This window comes from Phlebotomus papatasi, chromosome 3 (assembly GCF_024763615.1).
Source record: "Phlebotomus papatasi isolate M1 chromosome 3, Ppap_2.1, whole genome shotgun sequence".
NCBI classification, from domain to species: Eukaryota; Metazoa; Arthropoda; class Insecta; order Diptera; family Psychodidae; genus Phlebotomus; species Phlebotomus papatasi.
The window spans coordinates 75,221,613-75,238,239 of record NC_077224.1 but is presented as its reverse complement, the minus strand read 5'-3'; the positions used below and the strand labels follow the sequence as shown (position 1 = coordinate 75,238,239).

General features: G+C 37.7%; 1 protein-coding gene across 8 annotated transcripts in view; it reads left to right on the top strand.

Annotated features, from left to right (window-relative positions):
• The window catches only part of LOC129805784 (sodium- and chloride-dependent GABA transporter ine), a 35,252-nt gene extending 22,204 nt beyond the window's left edge, over nt 1-13,048 (top strand). For all 8 annotated transcript variants that reach the window (XM_055853924.1, XM_055853925.1, XM_055853923.1 and 5 more), the window contains 4 exons: nt 8,205-8,339; nt 8,643-9,817; nt 12,310-12,486; nt 12,557-13,048. In XM_055853924.1, the coding sequence (XP_055709899.1) occupies nt 8,205-8,339; nt 8,643-9,817; nt 12,310-12,486; nt 12,557-12,799 (1,730 nt within the window). In that variant the 3' untranslated portion in view covers nt 12,800-13,048. The remainder of the gene's footprint in view (nt 1-8,204; nt 8,340-8,642; nt 9,818-12,309; nt 12,487-12,556) is intronic.
• Nucleotides 13,049-16,627: the final 3,579 nt, after the last annotated feature.

The window sequence follows — 16,627 nt, the reverse complement described above, 5'->3', positions numbered from 1 at the left end:
AAGCTTTTTTAGGGCCCATATAAACATTAATTTAATAACTAAAAATCTTTAAGGGACTATTGACATGCAGGGGGGGGGGGGGGTACTTATTCTTTTCCGGAATCTGTGGCATCTGATGAGTCCTCAGGGTCCCGAAGTCGTGGAGTGATACAGTTTTACCCTCCGTCTGGTGCATCCCGAGAGGTCTCTGGTCACATAACCTCAATCCAAATTCGCACCGGGTGTTCCTCATGGCGTTCCTCCGATGATGGTGGTAGTTCCGAAGATCCCCAGATTAGCCTCCTCTTCCGGATCAGTATTATGGGTTTACCTCCCAAGCACGGTAGTTCTCTTCTCCACCCATAACCAATATCCTTTGTTCCCTCCGTGGGTAAAAGGATGTCGAGGACTCCCACTGCACTGAAGGACTTGCACCTCCTCACTCTCACAACCACTCCTCACCCCTTTTCTTCCCTAAGGAGGAAATAGATTTTAGTGCGAGGCACACTCGTTCAGACTCCAATCCAGACTGCCCTTCCAAAGGAAGGTGACCGATTATAACGCCTTCGGCGATCTCCAGTGCCCCACTACACACAGACACAAACACAAAACACAGAATGCCCGGGATCCCGACTGACCATTAAATACCTTTTCGACTGTTCTCAATTTTAATTTGAATTTAACCGAAAGTGCATGTAATATCTCCTCTTTCTTAAGAAAAAAAAGAAAAAAGAAAAAGAAAAAAAATGCTCTAACTTACGAGGAAGAAAGAAACAGTCGAAGATAAGAAAAGAAATTAAATTAAAATATTTAAACTATTAGAACTGAATTAAAATTATTAAATGAAAATACTTTCGTATAATAAAAGAAATAGGATAAGAATCTGTCAATGCTCAGACTAACGCAACGATCATCCACCGCAGGAACACCAGAAGATGTTTCCGAAAAATGTTAAGGAAATAGAGAATAAAAATTAAGAGGATAAAGGAAAAAAAATTGCATAGAGAAATGAGAAATCCAGAAATATCACCCCCACTCCTTCACCCATTCGATGAAAAACTTACAAGTCTCTCTGAGAGAATCCTCAAATAGGTTAGAAAAAGGGGTAAGGAAAGTCATCAGGACACCTACCGAATCCATCGACCCAAACTCCAAATTGAGCGCACCCAACAATACACCGGATGCTCAAAGTTCCAAAGTTGAAACTCAACCACAATTCCATGAGTTCTCTACACTCATCTTAGATTTCCCCCCTCATCATCCCTCTGGACATTCCGTAGCCCAGGTGAATACGAATGAAGAAAATCAGACAGCACAAATTACAAGAACCTTGCCGTAATTAGATATATGTATTGAATTTATGAGTTCCCAAACCTTCCACTCGGACCCCCACCGAATCCCTACTCAACTCCCATAAGTCCTCCGACAAAGGATGCACACCGGTAGAGAAGGGAATCAATTCGCAAGGCAAACAGGGGAAACGTTACTGGGACTGCCAATCCACTCTCCAGTTCCAGGATCAATTCAAGGGACGGTACCCCCTCGCTCTTCTGAACCCAACCACGGCACCTTCTCTCCCGACTTTACCGAACTTGTTTTCGGCCTGTCTCCATTCTCAGCCAGCTGTCCGGTTCACATTGATACCATTTTGAGCTTTTGGCTTGCTCAGGCTCAGACTGCATTGTCAGCTCCGATAACTTCCGGAATCCGATAAATTTGTGTCAGCTGTTAGTCTGCTTTTGATCTATGACTGGTTACTGTGACTGATTTTTCGATGCTGGAGACCATTTCAATTCAGCGCCGATATTGAGATCGTAACATCGACAAAGGAATTGTGTCGATTTCTCCTTCAGGATCAAAACCGCTACATTAACACGCGGATTGCTTCGATCCTCAAAATGTCCTGAGAACTACCTCCATGATGTGTAACTGAGTGAAACTGCTTTGCTTCTATTTTCAACCGCATTGTGGACTATAAGACCTTCTGCAGATGTCCTTATAGGCTTGACATTTAGCTAAGCGGTGACATGTTCAATGCCTGTGGCAGATTCAGATGTTCTCCGCAGTTTATCGAGTGGACGTTTGGTGAAGGACGGTGCTACTCTCCATGAAGGTTGCCTTGAAAAAGGCAATGGCCGAGATGCCTAAGCGGTCGGATCTCCCTCCCCGAACATCAAACTGGAGTGTGGAAAGTGGACTAACCAAAATATGGCTTTATAGTGGAACTACATTGACCCCTTCGTATACCGGAATGGACACCGATTTCCCGGGGTACTATATGCAGTTCTCAGAACCAATTCAACGTTCGCCACTCGGAAGGCACGGAAAGCTCTTCACAACTTCAAATATGGGCAAATTCTGATATCCGACCGGCATGTTTGCATTTCAGAATGCCTAGGTCAACGGCAAGGAACCCGAACTGAACTATCATAAGAAGGTGCACGTAAAAATATTCAAATTTGAGACTTATACCGTGTAATGTTAAAAGTACCGAAAAGGATTAAACAGAAAACCGAATGAATGGGTGAACCGAAAAATAAAAAGTAAATATCAGGACTATCCGAAACATACTTTGTCAAAAATTACCGAACGCAAAAGCCTGAGCTACAATCCTTACTAGAGCACTTCCCTTGCGGAATAGATAATGGCTCCAGAGCAGGATTTGCAACTTTAGGGCAATCATGACCGGCACCGACCGAATATTCCGAAAGTTAACCGAAGACATCCAAGTAGTCGTGGCCACAAACCACATTGGATGGTTTTCCGAACAGGAGATATCATCAGATATCACCGACTCCGACAGTATCCCTGAATGGCTTACGCCAAACCTCCGAAAGAGGCCGTCCAAGGAGTAGTCAGACCGAAAGAAAATGGCTTTAGGCACCCTGAAAGGCAGACGCCAATGCTTCGACAGGAAGCTGTCCAAGGAGCCAAAAACCGAAAGACCGAAACCGATTTTTAGCCCCAAGAAAGGCCGACGTCAATACTTCCCAATGAAGCTTTAAAAGACCGAAGAAAAGGGATAATAAACTAGGGCATCTTGAAAGACGAACGCCTGCGCTTTCTAAAGAAGCTGTCTAAGATGCGGATGGAAGAACGCAAAGGAAAGATAGAATTAGGGGCCGGAACGGAATCCGAATTCTGAATCGAAAAAAAATTGGACCGAAATAGAATAGAAAAAGAAAAATCCGGTATAATATCCCTGCAGTGAATAACCCGCGCCAACCGTAAGAGCACCATCCAGAGGATGTGTTTCTAGCCGAAAGATTCATTTCAGATTTCAATATATCCGACAAAATGTTGTATAGCTCAGCTTATTTCCGAAGACCGAAGCTATCTCAAGGGTAGAATTTTGGGCTTTCCGAATCATAGACGGTTGTACTATATCCTTCAACACGAAACAAATTTGGTCTCATATCTGAATCCCCACAATCCCAAAACTTCCCCATAAAGGCAATGTCCAGCTGCATTGAACTCCCATTCGGCTTCATGATCCGAAGCGCACGATGTTCCATAAATCTTAGGAGAGCATAAGCACTTATAGGGTTTACAAGATGATGTTGCCCCCCACCCCATCTATAATTTCCCGATGATGAAAAATAGCCAATATAAAATTCACAGCCAAATACTATGGGTTATGGGACAATCAAAATCCAACAAAATTCGAGAAAATAGTAGGGATCGCATGGATATTCAAAGTTCACCAAAAGTCGACAATAAAACAATATACAGCTAGACGTGGCAAAAAGAGTCTTTGTTCAGGGCACACTTTCAAGTAAAATGTAAAAAAGGCACAAAAATCCAATTTAATCGGATAATAATCAGTAGCTGTTTTTAAAATAATAGGTATAGAAATTTTTTATTCCATACTGTCGGATAATGCCAAGACAAAAAAGTAATGGCCCATCGGATAATCGGATTATCCTAACTGTACCCCACTGAAATAATCCAAGTCAATCCGAGACACGCGCCCCATGTGCCAATTTATCGAAGAAATTCTGAACATTTTTTTTAAAATTATTTTTAATATAGCCCTTTTTAAAGATCACTCATCACCAGGACATTAAATCACGGAAATAACATAAAAAGTACACAACACACACATATAGATTTGCCCTAATCATTTAAAATTTTCCGAAATGTTCTAACATTTACCACCCCAATGCCCGGGTAGCGAAGATTGCTCCGTAGAATTAAAATTATTGCATTGAGTGCATTTAAATTACCACCCCAATTCCCTTTGTGGATGATTAGATAAATTAAGGCAATCTAAAGTAGCATAAAAGTATTATATGGGCCGGACAAAACTAAAGTAAAAATTATTGAACAAACTCAGTCTGGTTGAGGCTCAATGAAAGTCACGGATTTATTTCGAAGCTATGCTGGGTTTATACGGTTAAAGAAAAATTACTTAAATTACTGCCGGAAGTCCTTGGGGAGAAGGAATGCCCACATACTACTTAGACATTAACCCTCCTCATTCGTCCCAGAGACGATTCCCGATAAAACTAAATTTATAGGGATGAAATACCCTAAAAGAACGTCTTTGGGGAAAGGAAATGATCAATACGAAATTAACCATTAGCTCCTCTCATTCGTCCCAAAGAAAAGTTCTGATAAATGCAAATTCTGGACTCAAAATTGAAAATTTGAGGACGATAACCATGATACCAACCCTCTTCCCACTTACAAAAAAAAAGAAAATGATGAAAAAGAAAAAAGACTTTAACCGTGGGAAATAAAATAGAGAATGAGACTGCAAATAAATAGATTAAGTTACTGTAAATAGGGTTATAAAGCCGCGAGTTGGGCGCCAAATATAACTATCTTTTACGTTGAACCGGTGCAATTTGATCTTTCCTCCAGTCATCCGACAGATCCTTTCACCCTTCTCCCCCTGATCTCTTTTCCAACCACCCTTCCTTACCTCTCACATCAACTCAAAGCCCCTCATGTTCATTTGCAATCTTCCTTTTATGGATAACCCCAATGATCACTCACAATACCGCAAAGGGAAAGCTTTTTTAGGGCCCATATAAACATTAATTTAATAACTAAAAATCTTTAAGGGACTATTGACATGCAGGGGGGGGGGGGTACTTATTCTTTTCCGGAATCTGTGGCATCTGATGAGTCCTCAGGGTCCCGAAGTCGTGGAGTGATACAGTTTTACCCTCCGTCTGGTGCATCCCGAGAGGTCTCTGGTCACATAACCTCAATCCAAATTCGCACCGGGTGTTCCTCATGGCGTTCCTCCGATGATGGTGGTAGTTCCGAAGATCCCCAGATTAGCCTCCTCTTCCGGATCAGTATTATGGGTTTACCTCCCAAGCACGGTAGTTCTCTTCTCCACCCATAACCAATATCCTTTGTTCCCTCCGTGGGTAAAAGGATGTCGAGGACTCCCACTGCACTGAAGGACTTGCACCTCCTCACTCTCACAACCACTCCTCACCCCTTTTCTTCCCTAAGGAGGAAATAGATTTTAGTGCGAGGCACACTCGTTCAGACTCCAATCCAGACTGCCCTTCCAAAGGAAGGTGACCGATTATAACGCCTTCGGCGATCTCCAGTGCCCCACTACACACAGACACAAACACAAAACACAGAATGCCCGGGATCCCGACTGACCATTAAATACCTTTTCGACTGTTCTCAATTTTAATTTGAATTTAACCGAAAGTGCATGTAATAAACTTACACCGAGAAAAACTTGGATGGTATTTTCTACAAATCGTGTCTTTAAATTCTACTATCTCAAAAGATAGTAGAAAATACCATCCTCCATAGAAACTTTCCTTTAGAATCTACCATCTTGACATTTTAAAATTTACTATCCTATGGATAGTAAATTCTAACAGCCGGATAGTAAAATCTACTATCCTCCTTTAGATTTTACATTGACCTCTCTTAGATTCTAATATCCGGGAAGTAAATTTTACTGGCCGCATATTAGATGTTAAAATTTAACTGGAAGACAGTAAATTTTAACGGAGGATAGTAATTTGGATTGAAATTACTATCCAAGCCAGTAAAATTTGCCATCCTGCTGTTAGAATGTCATTTTGGAATATCGTGGGTGCCGATGGAACGCTTCCCGATATGCTTTGAATACATTATAGCAATTCGTGGCGCAGCTAGAAGATGCTGGACTGTCATCACAAAGGTCGCGTGTTCAAATCTCGGCGCAGTCGTCAATTTTCACGCACCAAAATGGCTTGAAAATACAGAGAATGTCATCCAGGAAGGGCCCCAAGCCCTCAAACAATGCCCAAAAATCAATGAAAATAGGGAAAAATAAATTTTTCCGACATTTTTCATTCTAATATCCGGCTAGTAAAATTTACTATCCTGTCAGTAAAATTTACCATCCGGCTAGTAAAATCTAATATCCGGGATATTAGAATTTACCATCCGGCTATTAGAATTTACTATCCATACAATATATTCTACAATTTTTGACAGTCCAATTTAATATCGCGTTTGCTGGGTGACTTTTTTACTATCCGGCCATTAGAATTTTGTATGGAGGATGGTAAATTTTACCATCCACATTTTTCTCGGTGTACTCTAATCACTGTTAAATTAGCTCATGTGATTTCCGAAGAACTATATTTTTGAAGGTATTGTACTTCAATATTTAGGTGTAGGGTAAGTGTACCAAATTTTAGCATAGTTGCATGTAAGCGGCAAATTCTTCAGTTTGAAAAGTACATCTTTGTAAGAAGTGGTGCTTGAAACATTGTAGATAATTTATCGTCTTTGTTTTCTCTAAAATTATTTTTATTACGTAATAAAATGAATAAAAAATGTAGATATGGCTTTGGTGGCTAATTTCGGCCACCTTTATTCTCATAATTTCATGCCCTTCTGGAGTTCTTCATAAGTATTTTTTACATAATCATTTTCGCCTAGACATTTTTTTGAGATAGAGATTATACTCTAGATTATGCAAAAACTAAGAATTCATGGAAATTTAAGGAACAAAAGAAATGGCCGAAATTACAATAATATGAAAAAGAAGTAATAACTCTTTTTAAGAGTGAAAACAATTCTTTTTCATATCGGAAATTAGACAAATTTTGCTGTTTTTATTTATTTTTTGTTTACTTTTATTTTATTGTTACAATTTCCTATATTTATTTTTTCTTTATCTCGAGCTTCCCATGTTCCGAGATACTCGCATATGATGCACTGCAGATGTATTCATGAAACATTGTTATATATATATTTCTAATTGAAGTTTCATGTGAACTTTGCCAAACAAAAATCATTTTGACTGAAGAATATTCCCAAATTTAAAAAATTTAAGCATATACTTCAGTCGAGATGAAATTTTACATCGAAAAAGAGTAACAATCACATCTATATTCTTCGAGTTAATTCAACTGGACGATAGAGTTGTTTCAATACTATAGTTTTTTATTAACTGTAGTGTACGAATGTATTTTATACCAACAGAAAATTTTCTGGTCTTAAAGATGTTATAATCGTATTCCTAAACTTCATTCCGTAGTTGATACCAGAAGATAGGGGAATGTAGGTATGGTTCGCACAGAGTTAACCAAACAAAGCAAATTTTCTCTTTGTTTGCAAAGAGCTAGTTCATCATTTCTTAGCCATAAGATAGATAATTATTAAGCTCATGATATGAGACGATAAATGGTAAGTCAGCTCTTTCCAAACAAAGAGAAAATTCGCATCGTTTGAAGGTTCACTCTGTGCGAACCATGCCTACATTCCCCTATGACATTGTTCCTTCCTGATGTAAGAAAATAATAATATTTCTCTAGAAATCTCGCCTGTGAGAAGTGTTCCTCCGTGGGATGTTACTCAGTATGATAATAGAGAAAACACGAAAATTTCGACCTGCTTCTTCTCCTCCTTTATTTTCTAGCCAACGTTCTGATCGAAATTTCCGTGTTTTCTCTATTATCATCAAGTTATCGGCCGGATTCCTTTAAGTTACTCAGTATTATTATTTTGATTATTATCATTTTTATTATAAGTTTTAACTTTGAGTTTTGTATTATTATCTGTTTTAGTTGCATCTTTCGTTGCGAGAAATCAATGAAAAATTCAAAAATATTTTGTAACACTTTAAAATGATTGAACTCTAAGCAAATCTCCTTTAGCAATTGAGATAAATTACTCAATAACACTTTCAATTACACTCAATAAACACCTTAATACCCTTAGTACATACATTGAACTGTGTCTTGCAGGAGTCTTTCTCGTGCCATACTTTATCATCTTGGTCATTTGTGGCATCCCGATGCTGTTCATGGAACTCGCAGTTGGACAATACACAGGAAGAGGACCTATTGGTGCTCTCGGTCAAATCTGCCCACTCTTCAAAGGTATGCGCATTGAGAATTTTCCTCGCTTGTGTGCTAATTGCTCCATTGATATAACACTTGTTTTAACCCACCCGGATTGTCAACATAAATCATACAGCAAATTTAAATAAAAATTCCACAAATGAACAATTAATTTGCGTGCCATAAATTATTGCCTGAAAAGGTTGTAATTTATAGCCTAGTTGACTTTCAAATATTCAGACTATTCAGATGAAAGAAGAGGAAATGAGTGCACCTGAAGCTTGTCTGAAGATTATGCTTTAGAGATCAATCTACAAAGTTAGATGATTTTTTTTATTGCAGGAGCTGGACTGGCAAGTGTCGTAGTATCCTTCCTAATGTCGACGTACTACAGTGTGATCATAGCATATGCCATTTACTACTTCTTCACTTCCTTTCGACCAGAATTACCCTGGACGGATTGCAGCAATCGCTGGAATACTCCAGATTGCTGGATTCCACAGCGACAGGAATCCAATCTCACGCGTCCACACGTCTCCCGGACACCTCCTGAAGAATTCTTTGAGAACAAAGTTCTGCAGATCAGTCCAGGAATTGAATATCCCGGTGGGATGCGATGGGAACTTGTAGCTTGTTTGGTCTGTGCTTGGGTTCTGGTTTACTTTGCCATCTGGAAGTCAATCAAATCCTCCGGAAAGGTGCGGTATCTTACAGCAACACTTCCCTTCGTACTCATCTTCGTGTTCTTGGGTCGCTCCCTAACACTCGATGGAGCTGAGAATGGTCTGAGGTACTTTTTCCAGCCAAATTGGTCACTCCTCCGCAACGCCAATGTATGGATTAATGCTGCATCGCAGAACTTTAATTCACTGGGCATCGCCTTTGGGTCAATGATCTCATTCGCCAGTTACAACAAGTACAACAATAACATCCTCCACGACACTCTAGCCGTATCATTCGTCAATGCCATCACCAGTGTTCTCGTGGGGATCTTCGCCTTTGCCACCATTGGCAACATTGCCCTGGAGCAATCTACAACCGTAGAAGCTGTCATCAGCGATGGTCCTGGGCTCATCTTCATCGTCTATCCACAAGCTATGGCCAAGATGCCAGTATCAAATCTCTGGGCAGTGTTATTCTTCTTCATGCTACTCTGCCTAGGACTCAACAGTCAATTTGCCATCGTTGAGGTCGTTGTGACATCCATTCAGGATGGATTTCCCAATTGGATCCGCAAAAAGCTGGTTTATCACGAGCTCTTGGTGCTGATTGTGTGCGTTGTGAGTTTCTTCTTTGGCCTGCCAAATCTCATCCAGGGTGGCATCTACTTTTTCCAACTCATCGATCATTATGCCGCATCCATCTCCATCATGTTCCTGGCATTCTTCCAGATCACTGCCATTGCGTGGTTCTATGGAGTACCACGTTTATCTAAGAATGTCAAGCAGATGACTGGAAATACCCCTTCATTGTACTTCCGATTCTGCTGGCTCATCGGAGCACCATTACTTTTAATCGTGAGTAATATTTTGCATAAATCTCACGATTACTTGGGAATACTCAGGGATAGGTGGCCTACATTACTTGAAAATTTTCTGTCCGTATCCCCATTTCTATTAAAATGACTGTGATAAAGGATTATAAGTTTTGCTAAGCGGACAAATGGATTTTGTCAAAAGGATGTTCTTATCAATTTATCATATTCTGTATGGAAGAATACCCTTTGGACAAGCTTTTCTCATTTGACAAAACTTTTATTTCCAAGTATACAAAGGCATTCGGTCCCAGAATCAGGGATAACCAAAGTCTAAAAGCGAATGGATAATTAGAAAGCAAGAAAACCCAAAAGATATTGCAATTTCGCAATTTATCCATAGCTCTAATAGGGTAAGTGTGCCAAATTTCGACCAACATCTAATTTCGGCCACATTGAGTGTAATTTCGGCCAAGCAAATAAATTAATTAAAATTATATATTTAATCTTCGAATAGTCAATGAATTCATTTTGCTTTTAAATATTTATTTAAATGGGAAATAGTGCAAACCACGTCCAATCCGGAAGAAATAAATTTCGCTGTATTGTTAAATTGAAAAAGGGTGGGAAAAAGTTTTAATCAACTTCTTTCAACGGATTTTTTATTTCGACAAACCTCTCTCTCTCTCTCGACTTTTTTACAGAAGCTTTCTGTGAAATTGGTGCCATTCTTTCATCCCTCTCAAAAAAACGTTCGATGCGCCCGGAAAAACCGCCAAAAGTTCTTCATTCAATATCATCTGCTTATTTCGTTTCTTTTTCAATGTTTTTCGTGCATCGCGGCTTCCACCAAATTCGTCATTTACAGCTCGGGGAATGCAGAAAAAAGGCCGAGTGAAATCTCTTAAAAAAAAAAGCAACATAAAAGCTCAATAAGCTTCGAAACGGTGTTTAAAAATTCGGACGTTGAATTGTTTTGTTTGGAATATTCCTTTTGAAATAATGCTTTATAAGAGTCTTTAGATGTTGTACTGAAATTCTGGAGGATTTCCAATTGAAAACCTTATTTCTGATTGTTCAGGCACAATAAAATATGTTTGGCCAAAAAACATTCAATATAGATAGACTAACGATGACCAGATTTTTACTAATACTGCAGATTTAGCAGAGATTAACTAAGGGAAGAGCGCCATCGATCGGCAGCGTTCCTCGGATCGTCACGTTAATACCGTATCGTTGCTCCACTGAGAAAAATCCGAAAAAGTAAAAATGACATTATGATTATTTTACCCTATAGTATTGATCCGAAATCGGTGTAAATATTATGCTTTTTAGGTGTATTAGGGGTTAAAGTTACTCTTTTTCACGTTAATTTTACCCTTAAAAAGGTGTAAAATTTACATTAAAAAATGTTACTCTTCAATACTCTTCAAGTCTTCAGGACGAATTACACGGAAGATCTTAGGGCTTGTGGGTCATAAACTTATAAAACTAAATATTAAACTCGTTCCGCTTGACGTTTTGAAATTTTCTATCCGTTCCGTCACAAAAGGTGGTCAGAAAAAAGGTGGCCGGAATTTTACTCAAAGTGGCTGAAATACTACCCAAAGTAATGTCCACATTTTTATTAATTTTTCAATATTTTAGGAAGTGATTTAAAGAAAACAAAGGTGATAAACTAGTTTTCAAGGTTTCACAAAAACCTCCCGAAAAGGAAGTAGGGGAAAGCGCGCTACCTTCGGACGATTTATGTTTCGCACATATCATTTTTTTCAATGTGTTATAAATGCATTTGGCCCAATATAATATTATATTTTAATAGCTAGTTCATTTCCTCAAATTTTAAGAAAAGAGCTATGAGTAAAATCTATAAGCAACATAGAGAAAAAATTGAATTGTCCGAAGCTTGAGTCGTCCGAAGGTAGCGCGCTTTCCCCTAACAAGAAATATCAATATGAATTAAAAATATTGCATTTCAAACTTAGGACTTCGATGCTTATTTGCAATTATGCCGAAATTTGGCACACTTGCCCTATACTTTCCAAGTTATTTATTGCATATATGTATACGCAGAAGGAAGTAGTTCGTAAAATTCTTTGTAAATTTTTGTGAATTCCTACTGGACACTTACGAAATGCTCGTATATCGTATAACCCACTAAAAAATTCGCAAATGTTTGTACTTTTTTCACAAACATTGTTCGTAACATTATCACTTAACAAGCATTTTTTATTTTCTTACAAACATCGGTTCGTAAATATTTGTAAAGATACAAAAAATTTTCGTAAAATGTATCACTTTGTTCGTAAGTTTTTGTCAGACATACAAAAATGTACGAACAAATGTTTGCAAATGAACAAAAAAATGCTCGTCTAGTGATCATGTTACGAACAATGTTCACTAGAACACTACAAACTTTTAGAAACTTTTTGGTAAGCTATATAATTTACGAACAACTTTAAGTGATATTTTTTTCCATTCAAATCCATTATAAAATTGCTTTTGTGATTCCAATTTTTTTCTTTAATTTTTCAGTCACTCTGGGTGTTTAGTTTAATCAACTACAAACAGCCAACATATCACAATGGTCAGTACAACTATCCCAATTGGGCCATTGCTCTTGGATGGGCCATTGCCTCGACATCTCTCATCTGCATTCCAACCTATGCAATTGTTAACATCATCCGAGCAAACGGTGAAACATTCCTACAGGTCAGCATCTTTCAATATGTAACAGTATTTAATCTGCAAAGATCTTACCTTTATTTGTTCATTTTTGCAGAAATTAAAAAATTCCATTAAACCCAATATTTACGAATGCAAGATTTGCGGAGAACATCACTGCGAGCATGATTTCCCTGAAGATCAGGCTGTTGCGGAACTACATCCTATCATTCCGGGAGCTCCTGGTGTAACTAATATTCCCATTGTCTTGCAACCACCACCTCCGGGGAACAACAGAGTAATGCCAGGTACTTCTGGAAGTCCAGAAAATGGGATAAATCACACTGAAACGAGAACCTGACAGATGATGAATAGATTAATTGGCAATAGAGTGCAAAAGTAGATCAAAAGAACCATTTTTAGTCAAAATCACTGCTTCCAAGAGGTAGGAATCTATGAGGCAAAAATCCAAAAGATCAAATTATAAAGTAAAACGGTTGTGATTATATAAAGACATTGAGAAGTTGAAAAATAAATGCTGCGAGTATTATCTTGAGAAGTGAAGCGAAAAATCATGAACAATCAAATTGAATAAATTGTAAATAACTTACCTGTGGTTTTTTTTTTAATCTTCTGGGCTTTTCCTTGTCTAATGAGAAAGGAGGTGCAAAATTATAAACAAATTATTAGGTTGATCTTTAAATGATGTCGCAAGGTTTCAACCTAACAAGGTTTTTGGTGTTGCTGGGGACCTTTAATTACTGTGATACTCAAGAGGAATTTTTTAACTCTTATATCTGGCTTGAAAATAGCCCATATAACCTATATTAGAATATTTACAACCTCTATATTTGGTGTTTGGCAATAGTATTCAACTTATAAGAGAAGAATGCAGTTAGTTTAATATCAAATTGGATTTTGAGACTATTTTACAAAAAGGACGATAAAAAAATCAAAATTTAGAAAATCTTATGAGAAACACTTAAGTTTAGTGGAATTAATAAATGAATTACATTGATACCTAATTATTTTAATAGTTTATTGTTAGGAACTGATTATATCTTAATGGTAAAATTCTTGGAAGTCCTTTTTTGCTGTGTAATTTCAGGATGAAATGGTACAGTTTCTGTGAGATATCCGAAAAAGTTGAAATAACATTCCGAAAATATTTATTTTACCCTGCAGTATTTATCCAAAATCAGTGTAAATATTATGATTTTTAGGTGTATTAGGGATTAAAGTTACCACTTTTCATGTTACTTTTACCCTTAGAAACAGGGGCATGACGTTTCCTATGTTTCCCATGTGTTTCTAGCGTGCCGAAAAAACTTTGGATTTCATTCGGTGTTTTCTGTCATTGTGGAATGAATTAACAAAAAATATAAATACAAAATAAAAGCCAATTTAATATGGAATGGGCAACTGAAAACCTTAAATTGGCAACCTACGTAGTTTCGGAGGTATCTCGTGAAATGTGTACGAAAACAGGACAAAATTTACACTAAAACTGGTCGAATTTTTCAGAGCTAATGTCACCCCCCTGCTTAGAAAGGTGTAAAATTAACATTAGAAAATATTCATATATTTTTACACCTAAAAAGTGTTAAAGTTATGAGGAAAAAAAGTTAATCGCACCCCCGTTTTTTTCTCAGTGTATGTCCAACAAATAAACATTAAATTCTAACTTCTGAAACTACGTGAAAGACAGTTTTAAGTATGCTCACTGAACAGTTTTTAGCAAAGTTGCAGTTTTAGATATACTACATTCAGTGTAAGAAACTGTCTACCAGAGAGCTTATCGGGACACTGTTCCTTACGAAGTTATGCAACTTAAAACAATTCTTACACGATCATTTCTGACTTCATTTAGTGGTAGATAGTACACAATTGTTATCATTAAATCAATAGGAAACGGCTGCTCATATGCTACTTAAGTAGATAATTGCAATTGTTCTGAAATTGTCAAAAACCAGAAATCCTGAAAAGTTTCGTTTTCATGTAATTTTATAAGACCAATTTCAAAATCTAAAACAAGAAGGGGTAGGTTCCACTTAGGGTTAGGCTGATCCTCGCGGATATTTAGCCTGTAAAATTTAGCAATAAATATTAATCCCAAACTTTTGAAATAATTTCGGTCTTATGGGATGTAGTTCTTCCACAACGTTTTCAAAAACGTTGCAAAAATCATGAAAGGTCTAATGGCCTCAGCGGCCTCAGCACACTAGAGAAATCTATGTCCATATTTAATAGTATTTCCTGCACAAGCGTAGGTAATTTACTTTCAATATGGACATAAATTTCTCCAGTGTATAGAGGCCATAAGCCTTTCTGTCCACTTGCCAGTTTATCCCAGACATTCATACATAGGATTGACTTCATATCCTTTGCACAAATTTCTTTGATTAGTTCTGTAATGGCCTCTGCACATTACAGAAATTTATGTACATATTGAATCAAATTCCCTACGGTTATGTAGGGAAAACTCTTCAATATGGACATACATTTTCATAATGTGTGGATGCCATAAGTCATAATGTAGTACCATGTATGATTCCTTCTGTCTTCCCGGGAACTTTTCACAGTTGGGATAAGACTTATTTTGCAGGTGTTAATAGGGGAAACCGGGGTACTTTTAGCCAACAAATGAGGCTTTTTTTCGCGCATGAAAAAGGCTTTAGCCGACTTTTTAATGAAATTATTGTAATTGCAGCAAAATTGAAACAAATATCTTGAAAAAATCTATTTCACAAATTGTTCATCCGAATGGCAATATTGCTTGGAATATCAATAGTACTTTTTCATCTAACAATTATCCATGTATTAGTGAAAAATCATTAACAGTTTTAGCCCGCCACGGAAGAGTGACTACAAGTGCCTCGAGGGCTGTTTCAGTGTTTATCATCCTATTTAGAAAAGGAGATAATTATTATCAAAGTGAAAAATATATTTTAATTAATTTTATTAAATCAGAAACAAAGTACAACTATGAGATTTTGACTAACAACTTAGGAAACCAAATGCTGGGCCTAAAACTCTAACATTAAAATTACATTTTTATACCCATTTTATAAAAATGCTTCTGAATTGTAGGATAACAGGATCAGACTTAAAAATATTTCTGGGAATATGGGGATGTGTTCCTGCTTTCATTAAAAAATTCTTTGCTCAATGTACATTTTAATGGAAAAGAGAAAAATCCAAAATTTGGGTAATGACCGAAAGGGTAAGATCGCGAGTGCAAGCTGCCGAGATGAGGTACCTTCGGGCGGTTAAGGGAATCACTCATTGAGATCGAGTGAGGAATGTAGCCATTCGTGAGGAACTAAGAGCCGAGGAGCTGCTTCTTCGGGTCGAGAGATCACAACATTCGATGGTATGGACATGTTCAACGCATGAATGAAGGAATATTCCCCACAAAAGCTATGTAAGCCATTGTGAGGGGACCTCGACCTCGAGGCAGGCCTAGGACAAGGTGGCTGAATCAAATTCAGGATCTTGCATGGGAGCGCCTTGGGATCGAACTCGAACATCTTCCTGAAGTGGCGGAGGACCGACAGGCGTGGGCTGCTAATTTGGGTGTCATGGGCCCGCGACCCCAATAGGGATAAGCGGTTAAAATGAGAAAAATCCACTATCTACTTCTATTGTACATTGTATGCCTAATTGTACCCCGGTCTCCCCTATATGTTTTAAAAATTACCGAAACCCAAGTAAAAAGAACGGGCAGTCCTTGGAAAACTAAAGATATCCCTCTGAAAATTCACAAATTTAATATTTTATTTCTTGAAAACGACTTAACCGATCTTAATGAAATTTGGCTCAAAGTCGACTTAGGTATAGTGGTGCTACTTTGAGCTGTGGGGCTACCTTGATATACATTTTTTCTCATATTCTTTAAGGAAACTGGGTTTTAACATAATGTCATTTACCTCTCCAAAAAATTACGGAACAAAATAATTGTAGGACCCAGCTCCCTTTCGAAATATGAGAAAAATTATTTATCTGTGTAACCCCACCTCCCTCTACTATTTTTACCAAAATACTTAACAAACTGCTGCAGTCTTATATAAAATCTTGTTGGATAGAACGTGAGCTAACAAATTCTCTATAAGTAGAAAATTTTGCGACAATATTCGTGCCATAACCTCGAAGAACCTTCAGGGAATCTAGATAGTGAAACTTCATCACG